At 39.4% G+C, this 22,401-nt stretch overlaps 1 protein-coding gene across 4 annotated transcripts in view; it reads right to left on the bottom strand.

The window, feature by feature from the left end:
• The window catches only part of LOC126259339 (cysteine-rich protein 2-binding protein), a 210,896-nt gene that overhangs the window by 68,892 nt on the left and 119,603 nt on the right, over positions 1–22,401 (bottom strand). For all 4 annotated transcript variants that reach the window (XR_007546503.1, XM_049956045.1, XM_049956046.1 and 1 more), the window contains exon 7: positions 11,337–11,601. Coding sequence is in view for 3 of the 4 variants with exons in the window: in XM_049956045.1 (XP_049812002.1) it covers positions 11,337–11,601 (265 nt within the window). In the remaining variant the exon portion in view is untranslated. The remainder of the gene's footprint in view (positions 1–11,336; positions 11,602–22,401) is intronic.

The following is a 22,401-nucleotide window of genomic DNA, read 5'->3' as shown; positions in this document are numbered from 1 at the left end:
GGATCAAAAACTTGATAGCTATTAATAAAATGTTGTGAAATTCGGATATGAAGACAGAGATCCACTGGTATTTTGTTTTAAGTAAGACCATTTTCCTTTTGGCACATCTATTATTATCCAGCTGAAATGTTAAACTAATTTCCTATCACACTAGAATGCTTGTGGAAATAACCGAGAGTAATTAAGAACAATGTTTTTATTTTTGAAGGTCACCTAGCTGTTTCAGTGTAATGTTGCCATTATCTACTAGTGATTACCTTAAAATCTATCCTACAACATATAAAATAAAAGTAAGCACAATACAATTTTGTATGTTCAGAGAATCATCCTATCCTTAAGTTCTGAAGGAATAATAAGGTAAGAGGAGCTGACTGGCATTATTTTCATAAACATTATGGGTGAACAAGTAGATCAGTAAAACAGCTAGGAGTGTGAGGATTGGGCCTTAGGATAAATGACATGCACAACAGGTTACTCAATTAGACAAATTTGTTCACAAAAGTACATCAGTAACTACACTGCCAGCCATTACAATTGCAACACCAAGGACAGCAATTATATATATATATATATATATATATATATATATATATATATATATATATATATATATATATATACTGTTCATACACCATACAGTAAGAATAACATAAGATTACATACATAGGTGACTTGACATATCAGGATGCAAAATTTAGTTCAGAGGGGGTACCACCTCCAGTAGCATCAAATACGTAGGTGACTTGGGGTATCGTGGTGCAAAATTTAGTACACAGGGCTGCCACCTCTGCTCAGCAACACTGCCTGTAGCTCAGCTGGGCATCGAGTTGAACTGTGCTTGGCTGACACATGTGAATACATCATTTCATTCTGCTTCAACTCTTATCCCACAGTTCATCAATCATAGTGGCTGGAAAGTGGTGGCAGGTCTGTCTTTCAGAAACCCAGGAGCAAATGCTTTCGATGGGTAGTAATCTCAAGAAAGTTCTGGGCAAGGTAACAGTCTAACGCTTTCTGTATGAAGGTAGATGGAGACAGCATAAGGCATGGCCACTGCCCATAACATGTCAGAAATGTAATGACTGATGTCCAAGTTACTAGTGCTGCAAACCAGAAGTGATCATTTTGAGTACCCATGGCACCCAGACAATCGCACATTGATGGGTCTGTATGATGACAACGAATGTAATCCATTGAAAATTCCTGGCAGATTACGAATGTGTGTTCAAATTTGGGACCTTTGTCTTTCGAGGGCGAGTACCACAGACTAAAAAATGATTCTGGAAACACTCCCCAAGCTGTGAATAAGTCATGTCTCCACAATATCATTTCTTCCAGGACTACTAGTCCTGCATGGTGTGCAGAGAACTGTGAAATTTGGAAGGTAGATGAAGTACTTGCAGCAGTAAAGTCATGAGGGCAGGTCGAGAGTCATGCTTAGACAGCTCAGTCAGTACATAGAGCACTTGCCTGCAAAAGGCAAAGGTCCCAGACCAGCACACAGTTTCAATCTGACAGACAACTTGCAATCAGTGCACAATGCCTCAATTTTACTACTCCTGCATACTTCTGGCTGACATTACTAACTTCAGATGACACACCTCTTTATTAGGAGTGTGATGATCTCTCTGTTTAGTCTGTTTAACCCTCCCCCAACCAACCAACCAGTTACATTCACCCAACACTGCTGGTTCTCTTGAATAGATTAGAGTGAGATGGCTGGCCACAGTTAGAAGGTGGAAGGGACTGAAGGGGATGGGAATACAATTACAGGGGTAGATTTAACTCACTTAGGTGCAAGAAAAAGTATACAATGAAGGGGGACTGGGAGGATGGCTAGAGAGGAACAAACAATGAAGAAAACTGTGGCAGGGCACATAATGTTAAGGAAATGTGTGTGTGACCTACAAACATAACTAGAGTGAAGAGCAGAGGTAAATATGCAGCATGAGAGCAGAAAGAGCAAAAGAAATACAAAAGAGATGATGACTAGGAAGAAGGCAATAGATATGTAGAGTGTAGGTACTAGTGAAATGCTGTTCCTGCTTCCAGCCATAGATTTGATGAACTGCACATGCACCCTAGTTGTGCCAGATGGCAACCACTACAGGCATGTTGGTCAGTCTTGGCTGGGTACGGGTTTGGCAGTCCTAGGGCTCCTCTGCGGGGCTGCTTGATGCTGCCAATCCTCAGTATCTATTAGTTCTTTGATATTTGAGTAACTATTATTTGGAAAAATGAACTCGATGCGTAGCTTCTGAAGTGCAACAGTCACTAGCTGAAACCTCTTGGAAATCTGCTGTGCATCTCTGTTGAAATTCATTTCTATGTATCCAGATGGTTAATGAAAATATAAAGGCTCTCAATTCACTGATAATTAACACACAGCATCTGGAGACATATGATGTCAAGCCAGTTAACACCCCGTTTTCCATTATAGTGTTTTCCCAAGCCCCCTGGTGAGTAGGATGCCCTGCATGACAGGCAAGTAGTGTGGGGACAATAAGAGCCTACCAAATCAACCACCTTTGCAGGGTATCTTACATGTCAGGGACAAAAAATGGTTTTCTGCATCCCAAAATACAGGCTGCCCTGCATGACAGGTGTGTTGTGGGAGTAGTATTGGCCTGCTTTATTGAACTATACAGCAGGGTCTACACTTGCCAATAAGTATAGTTGGGGACAGGTTGAGATGCAAAGAGGACGGGATGCACAGAGCAAGGGTGAGGAGGAAGTGAACAGAGGGGGGGGGGGGGGGGGAGGGGAGGATTGCATGAGGCAGGTGAAAAGTGTACCAGGGTAGTGGTTAGGTTGGAAAGCAAGAGGGGGAGGAGAATATTGTCAGAGCCAGGAGGAGGAAGATAGGGTCAGAAAGAAAGGTGGAGGAAAATACAAAGACAGAGATGAAAAGACGGAGACACACAGATAAAGGTGGGAGAATGAGGAGGACAGACAGAGGGAGAAAGTGGTGGACAGACAGAGGGAGGAAGAGGTGGACAGACAGAGAGGGGAAGGAGGAGGTATGTTCAATATAGTGTGTTGAAAGCATACGGGGGCAAACAATAGGAAAAGACTAATAGAACACATATTTATGATTCCTGCAAATGACTGTGGAGATGACAGATTGTGTAGTTTCTACTTTGTCTGCTAGATGGCAGCAGTAGCCAACACCGGCATAAAAGTTCGTTATTATAGAAATGTCTGCTATTGTCACTTCTCAAATATTACATGGCATATGTGTTTGTGTGTCATATAAATTGGCTTTGAGAGAAAATTAAACACACATATCATCTGTGTAGTTGCGTATTTGAATATAAAATTCATCTGTGACTCCTGTTTCAACATTATCAATATCAAAATGTGTGCATTTTAAGTTTAAAAAAAAGGCAAAGAAAAACATAAAAATTTCTACAAATAAGTTATATCTTCTGAAAAACAGATTTTAGCCAGTCTGCAGATAATGACCGTTACCTACAAGACAGTTAAGTCTTACAACTCTATGGGTGTAAACCTGAGAATAGTAAATAGCACTCTATTAATGAGACAGCTTATACGTGAACCACTGACAGGATCAGCTCAAAAGATACTGACAAATACTAATGAGTGTGCCTTCATTGGAATGCATTATTAAAATGAAGAGGGGTTGTTAAATAAACTACCTCTATAACTTCTCCGATATCTGCCGCATAATGGTGGGAGCTGCTGCTTCCACATAAGCTGAGCAAATTCATTAAATTAAATTGTTTGGCTGATTCTTCAGTAGTAACAGAACTGTAAAACATACTCAATTCTAGCGAATTTGTTGTCATTTTCAAGTATTTTTTGGCTATCAATATACAAGAATGTAATGCTGCCCGAAGCATCTCCAGGCAGGTCTTCTGCCTCAAATCTCATTAACTGGGATAGAATGTCTTCAGTAAGGAGTCTTGCTTCGAAATGAGCCCCAATGACCAGCAAATACACCTCTGTAGATGCCCCAGACAGTGGCTGGATTCTAACCTGGCAGTTGCCTGCCACACAATCTGACAAGCAAGTGATGATCTGGGCTGCCATTTCTTTTCATTGCATGACCCTTTGGCCGTCAATCGTGGCACCCTTATAGCACAGTAGAACATCGATGATCTTCTACACTCTGTTTTGCTGTCCTTCATGTAAGCCATCCTGGACTTACTTTTCAGCAATATAATGCCCGCCCACACACAGTGAGAGTTTCTATCACTTGTCTTTGTGCTTGCCCAACCCTACCTTGGTCAGAAATGTCACTGGATGACCCCCCCCCCCTCCCCCCAACTGAGAATGTTTGGGAGCATTATGGGCAGGGCCCTCCAACCAGCTAAGGATCTAACACACCAATTGGACAGAATTTGACATGATATCCCTCAGGAAGACACGCAACAACTCTATCAATCAATGCCAAGCCAAATAAGTGCTTACATAAGGGCCAGAATGAACCAATGTGTTACTGACTTGCTCAATTTGTAATGCTCTTTCTCTTGAATAAATCATACAATTTTAGTGAAACTGGAATCATTTGTTTATTTGTTTTTGTACATCACAACACATCTACCGATTTCCGCCTCTCCCTCGTGGGGGGTAGGGGTGGGGGTGGGTGGGGGGGGGGGGAAGAGGGAGAGAGAGGGGGAGAGAGAGAGAGAGCACACACGTCCCGTCATTTATGTTATTTTCTGTTGTTCTTTTATCGGTCTTATTTACTCAATAAATCGTTTCCCTGCCATAAAAAGTTGTTTAAGTGCACAAAAAATTTCTGTGTAATATTCACTGATCATGCAATGAATGCAATTGATTTAAATTAACACTTAGGAGAACAGAAGTTCATTACACACAACTCTGCACAGTTGGTCAAATTTGTTTTCATTGCAATGAAAACTTCACTGAACACACCTAAAAATTCCATTCTGCAATAACTACAAATGATGGTTTCAAAGAAGAATACAGCCTCGCAGCAAGTGAATTGCCTGCAAAGTGGGCATTCCACCCTTACTGAGGCCACAGAACACACTAAAACCAAAGTTTATCTTTTGTGTTATATGTCTCAAAACTGGCACATCCCGAATCTCTGGATGTATGACAGTAATGAAGCCTGGGAATATTGGTGGTCCTTGTGGCTGATAAGTGATTGAGACCACTCATTTCCAAGTCATTATGATTTTAATTTATTACACCCACTGTATTTCATTTTTCAAAGGACGACGTCAGTTTTAAGATTTTAGTTTATTTCTTGTATGTTTGTCTTTGACAACCATTTGTTGTTGTTGTTGTGGTCTTCAGTCCTGAGACTGGTTTCATGCAGCTCTCCATGCTACACTATCCTGTGCAAGCTTCTTCATCTCCCAGTACCTGCTGCGACCTACATCCTTATGAATCTGCTTGGTGTATTTATCTCTTGGTCTCCCTCTACAATTTCTACCCTCTACACTGCCCTCAATACTAAATTGGTGATCCCTTGATGACTCAGAACAAGTCCTAGCAACCGATCCCTTCTTCTAGTCAAGTTGTGCCACAAACTCCTCTTCTCCCCAATTCTATTTAATACCTCCTCATTAGTTACGTGATCTACCCATCTAATATTCAGCATTCTTCTGTAGCACCACATTTCGAAAGCTTCTATTCTCTTCTTGTCCAAACAGTTTATTGTCCTTGTTTCACTTCCATACATGACTACACTCCGTACAAATACTTTCAGAAATGAATTCCTGAGACTTAAATCTATACTCGATGTTAACAAATTTCTCTTCTTCAGCAACGCTTTCCTTGCCATTGCCAATCTACATTTTATATCCCTCTACTTCGACCATCATCGGTTATTTTGCTCCCAAAATAGCAAAACCCCTTTACTACTTTAAGTGTCTCATTTCTTAATCTAATTCCCTCAGTATCACCCGACTTAATTAAACTACATTCCATTACCCTCATTTTGCTTTTGTTGATGTTCATCTTATATCCTCCTTTCAAGACACTGTCTATTCCATTCAACTGCTCTTCCAAGTCTTTTGCTATCTCTGACAAAACTACAATGTCATCGGCGAACCTCAAAGTTTTTATTTCTTCTCCATGGATTTTAATTCCTACTCCGAATTTTTCTTTTGTTTCCTTTACTGCTTGCTCAATATACAGATTGAATAACATCAGGGAGAGGCAACAACCCTGTCTCACTCCCTTCCCAACCACTGCTTCCCCTTCATGTCCCTCGACACTCATAACTGCCATCTGGTTTCTGTACAAATTGTAAATAGCCTTTCGCTCCCTGTATTTTACCCCTGCCACCTTTAGAATTTGAAAGAGAGTATTCCAGTCAACATTGTCAAAAGCTTTCTCGAAGTCTACAATTGCTAGAAACGTAGGTTTGCCTTTCCTTAATCTTTCTTCTAAGATAAGTCATAGGATCAGTATTGCTCCCAATATTTCTACGGAATCCAAACTGATCTTCCCTGAGGTTGGCTTCTACCAGTTCTTCCATTCATCTGGAAAGAATCCGCGTTAGTATTTTGCAGCTGTGACTTATTAAACTGATAGTTCGGTATTTTTCACATCTGTCAACACCTGCTTTCTTTGGGATTGGAATTATTATGTTCTTCTTGAAGTCTGACGGTATTTCATCTGTCTTATACATCTTGCTCACCAGATGGTAGAGTTTTGTTCAGGACTGACTCTCCCAAGGCTGTCAGTAGTTCTAATGGAATGTTGTCTACACCCCAGGCCATTTATGACACATATATTCATTCTTTGAATGTTGGCGAAAAAGAACAACACGTGCCTCTACGGAAAATGTAACAATGTTGGTTAAGAATTTATTCATGCATGCTAGAAGTATAGGGTGGACATAAAGTCCACAAACACTTTCAATTATTTACTGCACAAGAATTAAACGTTGTACAGATAATATTGCAGTTTGAAGAGAAACTCAAAGTTTTTTTTAAAAAAACATTTGATATGTGAACGATGAGTGACCTGGTAGATGTCAATACGGTAATCGAATTCTTGCCATACCTGTCTCGGCATGGCACTGTTGACTGTGGCAGTCGCTTCCCATATTCTCTCCCGGAGCTCTGCTACATCACATGGTAGAGGCGGTACATACACCAGATCTTTAATGTGTCCCCACAGAAAAAAGTCACAAAGAGTGAGATCTAGTGATTGGGGAGGCCATTTCATGAAACAGCTGTCCCCTTCTGTAACATGGCAGCTCCGTGTTCAGGTATCCATGAACATCAAGATGAAAATGGGGTGGAGCCCCGTCCCGCTAAAAGTTGAACGGAGAGTCCAACTGCATTTGAGGCATCAGCCATTGCTGCAACATGTCCAAGTAGGAATATCCAGTGACAGTAATCTCGGTGAAGAAGAATGGCCCATATAATTTTCGATGTGACTTAGCACAAAAAACATTTACCTTTGGGGAATCATGCTCAAATTCAATGCATTCGTGTGAATGCTTTGTACCCCAGATTCGACAATTACGCCTGTTCACTTTCCCATTACTGCGAAAAATGGCTTCGTCACTAAAAATTAAGTGATCATAAATGCCATCCCCATCCTCATTCAATTTTTGCAACTGCAACAAAACTCAAAATGCTTGTCTTTGTCATCGTCATTGAGTTTCTGCTCTAGCTCCAATTTGAATGGTTTCACAGACAGCTTCTGTCGCAGCAGTTTACAGTCACTGGAGCCATTTCGAGTTCAGGGGATGCACAACGCACCAATTTCTTTGGACTCCTTATCAATGTCTCTTGTGCGTGCCCCACATTCACTTCGCTCACACTGGGAAATCCGCTTCACTTTGCTGGGCACATGCAACCCGTCATAACGAATTTGTTGTGCCAGTGGTAAATGTTCCCGGACTTTATGTACAACCTGTATTTAGATGGTCATTTGCTTATTATCACTTCCACAGCACATATTGGTGTTAACTTGTACCAGATATGGGTACGCATTATTGTGGCCAAGATAGACAAGAAGCTCACACCTACTACAGTAGTACAAGTTTATACGCCAACTACCTCTGCAGATGATGAAGAAATTGAAGAAATGTATGAGGAGATAAAAGAAATTATTCAGATAGTGAAGGGAGACTAAAAGTTAATAGTCATGGGTGACTGGAATTCATCAGTAGGAAAAGGGAGAGAAGGAAACATAGTAGGTGAAAATGGATTGGGGGGAAGAAATGAAAGAGGAAGCCGCCTGGTAGAATTTTGCACAGAGCATAACTTAAACATAGCTAACACTTGGTTCAAGAATCATGAAAGAAGGTTGTATACATGGAAGAAGCCTGGAGATACTGACAGGTTTCAGATAGATTATATAATGGTAAAACAGAGATTTAGGAACCAGGTTTTAAATTGTAAGACATTTCCACGGACAGATGTGGACTCGGACCACAATCTATTGGTTATGAACTGTAGATTAAAACTGAAGAAACTGCAAAAAGGTGGGAATTTAAGGAGATGGGACCTGGATAAACTGAAAGAACCAGAGGTTGTACAGAGTTTCAGGGAGAGTATAAGGGCAATATTGACAGGAATGGGGAAAGACATACAATAGAAGAAGAGTGGGTAGCTTTGAGGAATGAAGTAGTGAAGGCAGCAGAGGATCAAGGAGGTAAAAAGATGAGGGCTATTAGAAATCCTTGGGTAACAGAAGAAATATTGAATTTAATTGATGAAAGGAGAAAATATAAAAATGCAATAAATGAAGCAGGCATACAAACGTCTTAAAAATGAGGTCGACAGCAAGTGCAAAATGGCTAAGCAGGGATGGCTAGAGGACAAATGTAAGAATTTAGAGGCTTATCTCACTAGGGGTAAGATAGATACTGCCTACAGGAAAATTAAAGAGACCTTTGGAAAGAAGAGAACCACTTGTATGAATATCAAGAGCTCAGATGGAAACCCAGTTCCAAGCAAAGAAGGGAAAGCAGAAAGGTGGAAGGAGTATATAGAGGGTCTATACAAGGGCGATGTACTTGAGGACAATATTATGGAAATAGAAGAGGGTGTAGATGAAGATGAAATGGGAGATACGATACTGCATGAAGAGTTTGACAGAGCACTGAAAGACCAGAGTCGAAACAAGGCCCTGGGAGTAGACAACATTCCATTAGAACTACTGACAAACTACTGACAGCCTTGGGAGAGCCAGTCCTGAACAAAACTCTACCATCTGGTGAGCAAGATGTATAAGACAGATGAAATACCGTCAGACTTCAAGAAGAACATAATAATTCCAATCCCAAAGAAAGCAGGTGTTGACTGACGTGAAAATTACCGAACTATCAGTTTAATAAGTCACAGCTGCAAAATACTAACGCGGATTCTTTCCAGATGAATGGAAAAACTGGTAGAAGCCAACCTCAGGGAAGATCAGTTTGGATTCCGTAGAAATATTGGGAGCAATACTGATCCTATGACTTATCTTAGAAGAAAGATTAAGGAAAGGCAAACCTACATTTCTACAATTGTAGACTTCGAGAAAGCTTTTGACAATGTTGACTGGAATACTCTCTTTCAAATTCTAAAGGTGGCAGGGGTAAAATACAGGGAGCGAAAGGCTATTTACAATTTGTACAGAAACCAGATGGCAGTTATGAGTGTCGAGGGACATGAAGGGGAAGCAGTGGTTGGGAAGGGAGTGAGACAGGGTTGTTGCCTCTCCCTGATGTTATTCAATCTGTATATTGAGCAAGCAGTAAAGGAAACAAAAGAAAAATTCGGAGTAGGAATTAAAATCCATGGAGAAGAAATAAAAACTTTGAGGTTCGCCGATGACATTGTAATTCTGTCAGAGATAGCAAAGGAGTTGGAAGAGCAGTTGAACGGAATAGACAGTGTCTTGAAAGGAGGATATAAGATGAACATCAACAAAAGCAAAACGAGGATAATGGAATGTAGTTTAATTAAGTCAGGTGATACTGAGGGAATTAGATTAAGAAATGAGACATTTAAAGTAGTAAAGGATTTTTGCTGTACAGAGTGTAGCCATGTATGGAAGTGAAACATGGACAATAAACTGTTTGGACAAGAAGAGAATAGAAGCTTTCGAAATGTGATGCTACAGAAGAATGCTGAAGGTTAGATGGGTAGATCACATAACTAATGAGGAGGTATTCAATAGGATTGGGGAGAAGAGGAGTTTGTGGCACAACTTGACTAGAAGAAGGGATCGGTTAACGGTAGGACATGTTCTGAGGCATCAAGGGGTCAACAATTTAGTATTGGAGGGCAGCGTGGAGGGTAAAAATCGTAGAGGGAGACCAAGAGATGAATACACTAAGCAGATTCAGAAGGATGTAGTTTGCAGTAGGTACTGGGAGATGAAGAAGCTTGCACAGGATACAGTAGCATGGAGAGCTGCATCAAACCAGTCTCAGGACTGAAGACCACAACAACAACAACAACAACAACAACAACATGGGTACTGAAATAAAAGTAATAGCACTGTACCAAATGTCATGTCCAAGAGTGAAATATTTATATCCCTGTGTAATTTTTTTAGATTTGTTATTGAAATCAAAAGAAAACATTTTCTAAATAAAAGCACTTGTCCAACAACAGACATTCACTCACTTTCAAGAACCCATATTCCTGCCCATGAGCACATCGGTGTCACTAGTACAGCTTATTTTGATATGCTCGGCATGTGGGCTACAGACGGCAGTAGTTATTGCATTCAACAATTCACTGCTCTGAGTTAATACACATTGCTTCTAACCACTCTGCGTAATAAACTCAAATGGGAGAGAGAATATCAACATCTATTTCCTTCAATGGTAGTGGAAGAATTAGTTAGTAATCATTAACAACAGAGTAATTAATTACTAAATCACAGAATCCACAGAGTGTTTGCACCACGGCAAGAAATAAGCATGAGGCAGTGCTCCAAGCACCAGGCATGAAAACTCCTTGACATTCAGTGGCAATCAGCTGATCAAGCATGCCAAGCACGGGTAGTCACCACATACTATTTGACACTGCTAGTATAAGACTAGCATGAGAATGCAACATACGACTTTGGAGAAATATTAAGGTGAATAAATTAAAACTTTTCCGATATGAACAGCTGGAACACTTTTGTTACAATCTCACAAAAAATAATAAGGTATATTTAATTTCTGCCACGTTCAGAAATGGTTGGCTATATTAAAAATCTGTTATTTACAAAAACACTGAATCTGCTCAAGCAGGCAGTACAGCTGCCAATAACAATGAATTTTAGCTGTGTTTACAACAAAACTAAAGAATATTTCACAATTGAAACAGTTAAAGGAGTAATATTAACATTGGGGAAACTGTACAGAATGAAATAAGAGTGTAATTTATATTTACCTGATACCTATCAAGAATTCGAACTTCATCATCACGAGGTATTTTCTTGAAGGTGGTGTTTCTTTCACAACTCCATTCTGGCTCTTTGGTCCTTAAAAAGTGGTCTAAGTTGAATAATGGCATATTTTTATCTCTCTTCAGTTTACGCACATGCAACTTTCTGTAATAGCGGTATATGTGGGATGGTACATCATGTTTCTTTTGTACTATATTGTGCAAACGTTTCATCAGTACCAGCTCGTCATAAGGGCTCATGTATCTTAACCTGAAAAATGGTTACAGTTATATACTTATACATATTTTGACCATTATCAATGATGTTAAGAAATGAACATGATATATATTTATCAACGCGTTCAAATCATCGTGTGATCACAAGGAAAAAAAAGAGGAGAAGAAAAAAAGAAAACACCATAATTATACCTGTAAAATGACCAATATGGTTCTCAACAAAGAAGCTGCTGTGTAAATGCCACAGAGAGAGAGAGAGAGAGAGACTCACTTTCAAAAGAGAAATGTCTAAACTGATTGCACACTAAATTCACCCATCCTCCTTCCTTTAACCCAATGTTATTTTGCCCTGCTAACCGTGTCACTTTCTCCACTTTTATGCCACCGTCATTATGGCATAATTTAAAATTGCTGCCATCTCCACACATTTTAAACAGACATTTTCTTCTAACAATGCTAGAGTAAAAGATATGGCTAACAGAAATGATCTGATAAAGTGCTAACAAGACATTGTAATTAATGCTAACAGTTTTAGCCATTCAGATAAATGTCTAGCATGATGAGAAATGAATACTTTCCATGTATGGTACCATCCTACATCTCTTTCTTACCATACACCAATAACATTACAACATCCTTGACAAACTACATAATGTTTTTCAAAATCCACCTAGCCTCGGTTAATGACAATTTTTTTTTCTTGTTCTTTCTTTTCTTACTGCTGCTTTTCTGTTCCACATAATTTATTTTATCCTCCTTTGTTTGGCTCGTATTTCTACTCATCTCTGACATGCTTACTGTCTTCTACTTAATTCAAGTTCTGTGGTTTTTAAATTTCACCTCATAACATTGATGATCAATTTCTCTCTATACAGGGTGGTCCATTGATACTGACTGGGCCAAATATCTCATGAAATAAGCATCAAACGAAAAAACTACAAAGAACGAAACTCATCTAGCTTGAAGGGGGAAACCAGATGGCGCTATGGTTGGCCCGCTAGATGGCGCTGCCATAGGTCAAACGGATATCAACTGCATTTTTTAAAAATAGGAATCCCCATTTTTCATTACATATTCGTGTAGTAAGTAAAGAAATATGAATGTTTTAGTTGGACCACTTTTTTCACTTTGTGACAGATGGCGCTGTTATCGCCACTAACGTATAAGTACGTGGTACCACGTAACATTCCACCAGTGCGGACGGTATTTGCTTCGTGATACATTACCCGTGCTAAAATGGACCATTTACCAATTGCGGAAAAGGTCGATATCATGTTGATGTATGGCTATTGTGATCAAAATGCCCAATGGGCGTGTGCTATGTATGCTGCTCGGTACCCTGGATGACATCATCCAAGTGTCCGGACCGTTCGCCAGATAGTTATGTTAAGAAAACAGGAAGTGTTCAAGCACATGTGAAACATCAACCACGACCTGCAACAAATGATAATGCCCAAGTAGGTGTTTTAGCTGCTGTTGCGGCTAATCCACACATCAGTAGCAGACAAACTGCATGAGAATTGGGAATCTCAAAAACGTTGGTGTTGAGAATGCTACATCAACATCATTTGAACCCGTACTATATTTCTATACACCAGGAATTGCATGGCGATGACTTCGAATGTCGTGTACAGTTCTGCCACTGGGCACAAGAGAAATTACGGGACGATGACAGATTTTTTGCATGCATTCTATTTAGCAATGAAGCGTCATTCACCAACAGCGGTAACGTAAACCAGCATAATATGCACTATTGGACAACGGAAAATCCACGATGGCTATGACAAGTGGAACATCAGCAACCTTGGTGGGTTAATGTATGGTGCGGCATTCGGGGAGCAAGGATAATTGGCCCCCATTTCATCGATGACAATCTAAATGGTGTATACCGATTTCCTACGTAATGTTCTACCGATGTTACTACAAGATGTTTCACTGTATGACAGAATGGTGATGTACTTCCAACATAATGGATGTCCGGCACACAGCTCGTGTGCAGTTGAAGCGGTACTGAATAGCATATTTCATGACAGGTGGATTGGTCGTCGAAGCACGTTCACTGGATCTGATGTGCCCGGAGTTCTTTCTGTGGGGAAGTTGAAGGATATTTGCTATCGTGATCCATCGACAATGCCTAACACATGCGTCAGCGCATTGTCAATGCCTGTGTGAACATTACAGAAGCAAACTAGTCACTGTTGAGAGGAATGTCGTTACACATATTGCCAAATGCATTGAGGTTGATAGACATCATTTTGAGCATTTATTGCATTAATGTGGTATTTACAGGTAATCACGCTGTAACAGCATCCGTTCTCAGAAATGATAAGTTCACAAAGGTACATGTATCACATTGGAACAACCAAATAAAATGTTCAAACATACCTACGTTCTGTATTTTAATTTAAAAAACCTACCTGTTACCAACTGTTCGTCTAAAATTGAGAGCCATGTTTGCGACTATTACAGCACCACCTACCAAAAAGCGAAAAAAGTGGTCCAACTAAAACATTCATATTTCTTTACGTACTACATGAATATGTAATAAAAAATGGGGGTTCCTATTTAAAAAAACGCAGTTGATATCCATTTGACCTATGGCAGCGCCATCTAGTGGGCTAACCATAGCGCCATCTGGTTTCCCCCTTCAAGCTAGACAAGTTTCGTTCTTTGTAATTTTTTCGTTTGATGCTTATTTCGTGAGATATTTGGCCCGGTCACGATCAATGGACCAACCTGCATATATTGGATATGGCATAATGAGTTACTTTTCCTATACCTTAACTCTAACTTGTCTCTTTCCCTCCAACTCTATCCTCTTTTTTTGTCAAATAATCGGAGTTCCCAGTTCTGAAAGCTTTCTACATGTTTCCATCTACTGCCACTTGACGAACAGATTAATCTGAACCCGTATTATAATTATTTTCAGCTCATTCATGCTTTATTATTTGTCAAGTATCAGAATCCTCCTGCCACTATTTTACAGGCAGGTTTCGTTACAGACTGAATTATCACTCTGCAGTGGAATGTGTGCTCCCCCAAGTTGTAGCTAAGCCATCTATCCACAATATCCTCTTTTATAGAGTGATAGTCCCGCAAGTATGAAACAGAACCTCTGTGAAGTTCGCAAAATAGGAGATGAGGTACTGGTGGTAGTAAAGCTGTGAGGGTGGGCTGTGGCTCATACTTGGACAGCTCCGTTAGTTCAGCACTTGCCCATGAAAGGCACATCCCAGGTTAGAGTCTTGGTCTGGTATACAATTTTAATCTTCCAGCATGTTTCAGGTTCACTACACTTGGCCACCTTATTAAATAAACTACTCATCTTTGCATTTGCATCACACTTAATCCCTTTTGTAGCCATCTTCAGCCTATTATTGAGCTCTGATCTGTTTTCCTACAAAATACAAACTTTTAATGTCCAACGCTTCATTTCTTAAAACATTAATCTTTTTCACCTTCCTCCTCATAGCCCCTTCCAAAGCAGTGCAGATCAGAATTATAAACTGTGTCACCCTGCAGACTTTTTGTAAAGAAAGATGTCATTATTAAACTATTTTAAGAACATTCCCCCTGGATGTACTTTTTGTGTCTGGATGCATTGGTTTCCATTGACTTTTGCATCTCAATCAATTCTTTTGCTTTTACCCATAGTTTCCAATAACATGGACAAGAGGCTGTGCTGTAAGTGGTTTGAGAGAACAGCGAGCAGTACTAAGTGTAGTTAGCAGCATAAATACCTCGTCATACACATAGGATGCAATTCAGCTGTACTTTATGAACTGAAGTAACATGTATATAGTGGGTGTCCCATGAAGAGTGGTCCATATTCAGGGTTATGACAAGAACAGTCATTTGAAGCAAAAAAGTCTAGCACACATGAGCTCTAAAACGTATACCATAAGAGCTATGAGCACTCCATCTTCACTACTGTGAAACACGTCTCTACTACTGACCAAATGTTCATAGCGTTAAAGATAAGCTTTTAGGAGCCCATGTTTACTGCAAATTTTTGCTTTGAATGATCATTCCTGTCATATCCCTGCATCCTGACCAATCCTCCCAGGACATCCTTTATAAGCAAGGGCACAACTCATGAACAATACACTGCTGAAGTGTGGTGGTTTGCATGCTTCAATGAAACAGATAGCTGTACTGTAGGTGCAACCACAAAATTGTAGTACCTGTGAAGACCAGTCAAAAATGTGGTTCCTGAAGAGGAGCAGCAGCCTTTCATTGGTTGCAGGGGCAGCGGTCTCGTTGAGTGACTGATCTGACCACATAACATTAGCCAACATAGCATTGCTGTGCTGGTACTGTGAACAGCTGGAAGCCAGTGCAAACTACAGCTATGACTCTTTCCATGTACTTGCAGCTCTACTGTATGGTTAAAAGATGGCATCCTCTCGGGTAAAATATCCTGGAGGTAAAATAGTCTCCCACCCCCCACTTGGATCTATGGGCAGCGACTTCTCAGGAGGGTATCATAAGAAGGAGAAACCAAACTGGAATTCTATGGATCAAAGCATGGAATGTTAGGTTCCTTAATCAGGTTAAGATGTTGAAATATTTAAAATAGGAAATGGAGAGGCTGAAGTTACATTCAGTAGGGATTAGTGAAGTTTGCTGGTGGGATGAACAGAACTTCTGGTCAGGTGAATCAAATAGAGGTATTGGAGGAATAGGTTTAATAACGAATAAAAAAAAAAAAGGAATGTATGTAACCTACTATGAGCAGCATAGTGAACACATTATTGTAATCAAGATAAGAGCCAACATACACACAGTAGTACAAGTTTATATGCCATCTAGCTCTGCAGATGATGAAAAGATTGACAGAATGTATAAGATAACAGGAATTATTCAGACAGTTAAGGGAGATGAAACTTTAATTGTAATGTGTTATAGGAATTTGGTAGCAGGAAGAGGAAGACAATGAAAAATAGTATGGGGAAGGTAATGAAAGAAGAAGCCACCTAGTTAAATTTTACACAGTTGGTGTAAGAATCGGGAAAGAAGATTGTATACATGGAACAGACGTGGAGATACTGAAAGATTATATAATGGTAAGACAAATATTTTGACACCAGATTTTAAACTGTAAGACACTTTTGGGGACAGTAGATGCTGCCCATAATTTATTGGCTATAGACTGTAGATTAAAACGGAACAATTTATAATACAGCAGAAGACAAATGGGCAGCTTTGAGAGATGAAATAGTGAAGGCAACAGAGGATTAAATAGATAAAAAGACAAGCTTCATCTGTATTTATTTATTTTTTTATTATTATCTTTTTCGTCTTTTGATTATTACCACATTCAGTTCCATGGCAGTGAAACCAAATCCTCAGCTGACAAGTAACTAAGTCAGAAGACTTAAGTAGCTTGGAATGTGAAACCCAACTAATAAATCGCTAAATGGCAGTATAACAATTAATCAAAATCAGCTTGATGTAGGGATCCAAGTCCAAAATGTTCAGTGAAGCCTCAACTCCAGTCTAAGCACATTCCTGGAACAAGGAATGCAACTGTTGCTGTGTAAGGGAATGCTGAAGATCAGATGTGTACATTGGGGAGAAAAGAAATCTGTGGCACAACCTGACGCAATGGAGGGATCGGTTCATGAGACACATTCTGACACATGTAGGAATCGTCAGTTTAGTACTGGAGGCTAGTGTGGGAAGTAAAAATTGCAGGGGAAGACCAAGAGACAAGTGTAGTAACCAGATACAAATAGATGGGGGCTGCAGTAATTATTCAGAGCTGAAGAGGCATACAAAGAATAAAACAGCGTAGAAAGCTGCATCAAACAAGTCTTTGGTCTGAAAACCACAAACAACAACAAACAAAGACATATAGTAGCTTCAATATGCATGGCACCTACCAGCCCCAGCAATAAGTAATTTAATAACTCATGCATAACGAAACATTCATGGAATAAAAAGATACATGCAGATATGTAACGAGAAACAAACAAAAGTGAGAGGGAGGGAGGGATGGATGGATGGATGGATTGGATGGATGGAAAGAAAAGGAAGTTAAGAGCTATATACAAGGGCTTCTATTGTAATGAAGGCATTCATTAGTTATGATATAATCAATAATGACACAGTATGGAGAAGAATGAATACTGTGGAGGAAAGTGGAGATCACAATTTAGATGATGTTTTATACTCCCTCTCCCTAGAGGGAGTGAAAGTTCATTCTTCTATCGGTAAAGTGAAGCACCACTGTTTCTGAAGAAATCTGGCATCGATGACTTCTGAAGTCAGATACAGACATTTGACTTCTTGTGTCCTGTGTTGCTGGTATACTATTAATTAACTAATGAAGTAATATTATAAAAGGCTACAAAGAAAGCTGTTTTCACAATTTAACAACATTAGATGTCCTTAACAGAAAATTGTTTAAGAAAGATGATGATGCCACGTAAGCTCAAGACACTACTGTCACTGTAATTATAACACAAAGCACTATGTAGGAAAAGTGTTGCTGAGTCTGAAAGATGGTCAGTCATAATTTCCATATAGGTGGGAAGTGGAAACATAGGTCGAAAATGGTAGAGAAAAAAAAAAAAAATACAGAAAATCAAAACATCCTTCTCAGTACTGTCCAAGAGTTGATTTGCAAGAACGAACAAGTCACTTTATAACTTCTCTTGCTCTCATGAAACTTGATGAAATATGCGCTGGAAAGCAACATGGTCTTCATGTTAAACCCTCCCGCTCTCATCTTTCTGCATGCGATTCTACATCAAAAATGTATAATATTTTGCACTTATTGAGTGCCTTAGGTTCAATGCTTTCCATTCAAATCTCGGTAATTCTCCTATGTTACATATGGAAGGAGGAGGAGATTAGTGTTTAATGTCCCGCTGACAACAAGGGAGACAGAGTAAAAGCTCGAATTAGAGAAGGATGGGGGAGGAAATTGGCCATGCCCTTTCAAAGGAACCGTCCCAGCATTTACCTAAAGCGATTTAGCGAAATCACGGAAAACCTAAATCAGGATGGCCAGACAAGAGTTTGAACTGTTGTTATCCCAAATGGAAGTCCATTGTGCAAACCACTGTGTCAACTTACTCAGTATGTGGAAGAGGATTTTTACCTATTGTTGGACAGATCTCATTACAAACATTGACACATACCATTAGAATTCTCGCATACTGTATGTATCCATTACTGAGTGACAAATATCCCTCGAAACTCGTAAGTACCACTGCGCGAACCGTTTCGTTAGATGCATGCTTTCTTCCCCACATGCAGTTTATGTTCAACGTGGGCTGATTCATTAGTTTTTCATATTTCTCCAATTTGTTACCTATAGATGACTCTGTGAGAGGGATTTTTTTTTTTTTTTTTTTAATTTGAAATTCTTCTTCCCCACAGTTCACCATACCAGATCAATACACCAGGTATAGAATGGGAGCATCATACTATCAACACTGGTGCCAGAGACAGGAATTTACGTGACATCGTTCTGGATGTCTTGTCTAAAAATTACTTTGAGCAGGTAGTTACAGAACCAATCTGTGGGAGTAATGCATCAGACCTCCTGGCAACAAACACACCTGAACTTATCGATTTAGGTAACACCGAGGAAGGAATCAGTGATCATAAGGCTGTGATAGCATCTATGACAATGGGTCGTACAAAGAATTTATGAAAGATATTGTTGCTTAGGAAGAGTGACAGTACACAAATTTCAGATTACCTGAGCAGTCAGCATCAAATATTCGGTGATAAGAACAAAGGTGTGGAGAACAAAAGGAAAAAAAATTCAAAGGCATCATGCTATATGTCCTAGAAACATAAGTTCAAAGTAAGGTCTTAAGGGATGGGAAAGGTTTAATAGCCTTCTTAGAAAATTGCCACATAAATAAAGAGAGCTTCATCTCTGATTCAAGAGAAATAAAAACCTAGCTGACAAACAAAAGCTGAACAAAGTGAAAATGAGCATAAGGAGAGAGCAATGAGACAATCATTCAGTGACTTTGAAAGTAAAATTTTGCCAACTGATCTGAGTAAAAACCCTAAGAGGTTTACGTCATATGTAGAATCAGTAAGTGGGTCAAAATCATGTATTCATTTACTCAGTGAATACAATGGCACTGAAACAGGAGATAACAGAGACAAGACCGAAATACTGAATTCGGTCTTCCGAAATTGTTTCACCGCGAAAGATAATAATATGGTTCCTCCTTTCAACTGTTGTACAAATGCTGAAATGGCAGATATTGAGATAACCAATCATGGGATAGAAAAACAACTACAGTCAGTAAGTAGTGCAAAGGTGTCAGGACCAGATGAGAAACTTATAAGATTCTGCAAAGATTATGCAAAAGAACTTGCTCCACTTCTAGCAGTGATTTATTGTAGATCACTTGAGCAATGAAGGGGGTAATTTATTGTAGATCATTTGAGCAATAGAGGGTACATAGTGACTCATTCTCATTTTTAAGAAGGGCTGTAGGACAGTTGCACTCAATTTAGACCCATATCGTTGACGTCAATCTATTACAGAATTACGGAACATGTTTTATGATCAAGAATTATAATGTTCTTGGAGAATGAAAATCTCTTCTACAAAAATCAACATGGATTCCACAAACAGAGATTCTGCGATACTCAGCTCACTATGTTCTGCCACAAAATCCCCAGCACTGTAGACAACAACAGTCAGGTTGATGCCGTGTTCCTTGAATTGGAGAAGGCATTTGACAGCATTCTGCACTGCTGTTGATTGAAAAAATATGAGCTTATTGAGTATCAGAGGAGATTCGCAACTGGATTCAAGACTTCCTTGCAGATAGAAGTCAAATGTCACTCTTAATAGAACAAAATCAGCAGACGCAAACATAATTTTCAGAGTACCCTAAGGTAGTGTGACAGGACAATTACTGTTTACAATATATATAAATGATCTAGTAGATAGCATCGGATGTTCTTTTAGGGCAGTATGCAGATGATGCAGTTGTCTATAACAAAGTAGCAAAGACAAAAGATTGTAACAATTTGCAGAATGGCCGCTAGAGAACTGATAAATGGTGCAGACTCTGGCAGCTGACCCTGAATGTAATTAACGTTACATACTGCGCATACAAAGGAAAAGAAATCCACTACTGTACAGTTACACTATAGGTGACAAACCACTGGAAACAGTATCTACCTTAAAATAGCTATGAGTAATTATCCAGAGCGAACTTAAGTGGAAGGACCACATAAAACAAATAGGGGGAAAAGCAGATGCCAGACTCAGATTCATAGGAAGAATCTTAAGGAAATGTAACACATTCAAGAAGGAAGTAACTTATAAGGCACTTGTTCTACCGATTCTTAAGTACTGCTCATCTTGTTTATCTATCTGTGATACATACCAGGTAAAGATTGATAGAAGAGAGAGAGATAGAAGATCCAAAAAAGAGCAGCGTGTTTCATCACAGGTTCATTAAGTGGTTCATGATAGCATTATGAAGCTGCTCAACAAACTCCATTGGCAGACACTGTGCATCACACAGAGGTTTACTACTGAAATTTCAAGAGAGTACTTTCTGAGAAAAGTCAGGCAACATATTACTTCCCCCCCAAATACGTCTCGCGATATGACCATGAGGAGAAAATCTGAGAAATTACAGCCAATACAGATGCTTACAAACATCATTCTTCCCACTTGCTATTCACAAGTGGAACTGGGTCAGAGGACTCATTTAGTAGTAAAAAAAGTACCCTCTGCCACACATCATTAGGTGGCTTGCGGACTGTGATGTTGATGTAGATGTAGTAATTTTCAAATTCCTCAAATTTCTTTTTCTCAGCAGGACTAGATGGTATTGACATTAGGAACTCAGTACATTGTTACTCGCTATGTTTTCAATAACACACACAGTCTGTCGGCCTTGGGCAGAGTCAGCAGTAGTCGCAAGCCTCCCAATTCCTTACTTCCAGATAAGTCTCAATCAGCCTATAGATTCAAACATTGAGTGCAAACAATAGGGTGTCGTGAGTGACTTGTGTGGTAACCATCTCCAACATCAATTAGTTCGACCTGTCTATGTTTCATACAAAGCTTTCAGTTTCCTTGTTTAATTAAACCATGATTTGAGCTGGGTGGTGAGAAAAGCTCTTTTTTACAATGACTCATTAACTATTCATATGAGTTCACATTAAGAATAATTTTACACATTTTCTCACTGTATAGTGAAATCATCATGTAGCAGTAAAGAAGCAAATGGTGTGATTCTTTTTCCAGGGGAGAGTCAGGAAATAAATCAACATGTATTAAGTATGAGTCATGTCGACAATCATATGCAATCAGAGGAGGGTCCACAACAAGTTTTCATTTATATGCATTGACATTCACAGGGTTGCTATTAGTTTCCCCAAGAGAAATTCCCTGATTTCCAGACAAGTTTTAGCATTTTACCCAGATAAATTTTGAGATCTCAAGGGTAAGTAAAGACATAAGTTGACAAAAAAAAATGCAAGGACTTTTGTATTTCTCTCCCATGTGAGCAAAAATCTTAAGTACTAATATGAACATCTTTTGTAATGAACTGTTTTTAGCTGGAGAAAGCAAGCCAAATGTTATATGTGTTTGATTAAGGCCACTGTTGTTATTTTATTTCAAATGGTTCAAATGGCTCTGAGCACTATGGGACTTAACTTCTAAGGTCATCAGTCCCCTAGTCGCAGTAGCGAGCCAGTGTGTGTGTTGGACCATCAAGCTACGGACCCCCTTGAAGATGACTCCCGCAGTCGGAGACGAAACGTTGGGAATCACCTCAGAATTCATCAACCGACCACGGCATAACAGCCCGGATAATTATAATGGACA

Source organism: Schistocerca nitens, chromosome 5 (genome assembly GCF_023898315.1).
Source record: "Schistocerca nitens isolate TAMUIC-IGC-003100 chromosome 5, iqSchNite1.1, whole genome shotgun sequence".
NCBI lineage: Eukaryota > Metazoa > Arthropoda > Insecta > Orthoptera > Acrididae > Schistocerca > Schistocerca nitens.
This window is presented reverse-complemented; position numbering and strand designations above follow the sequence as displayed.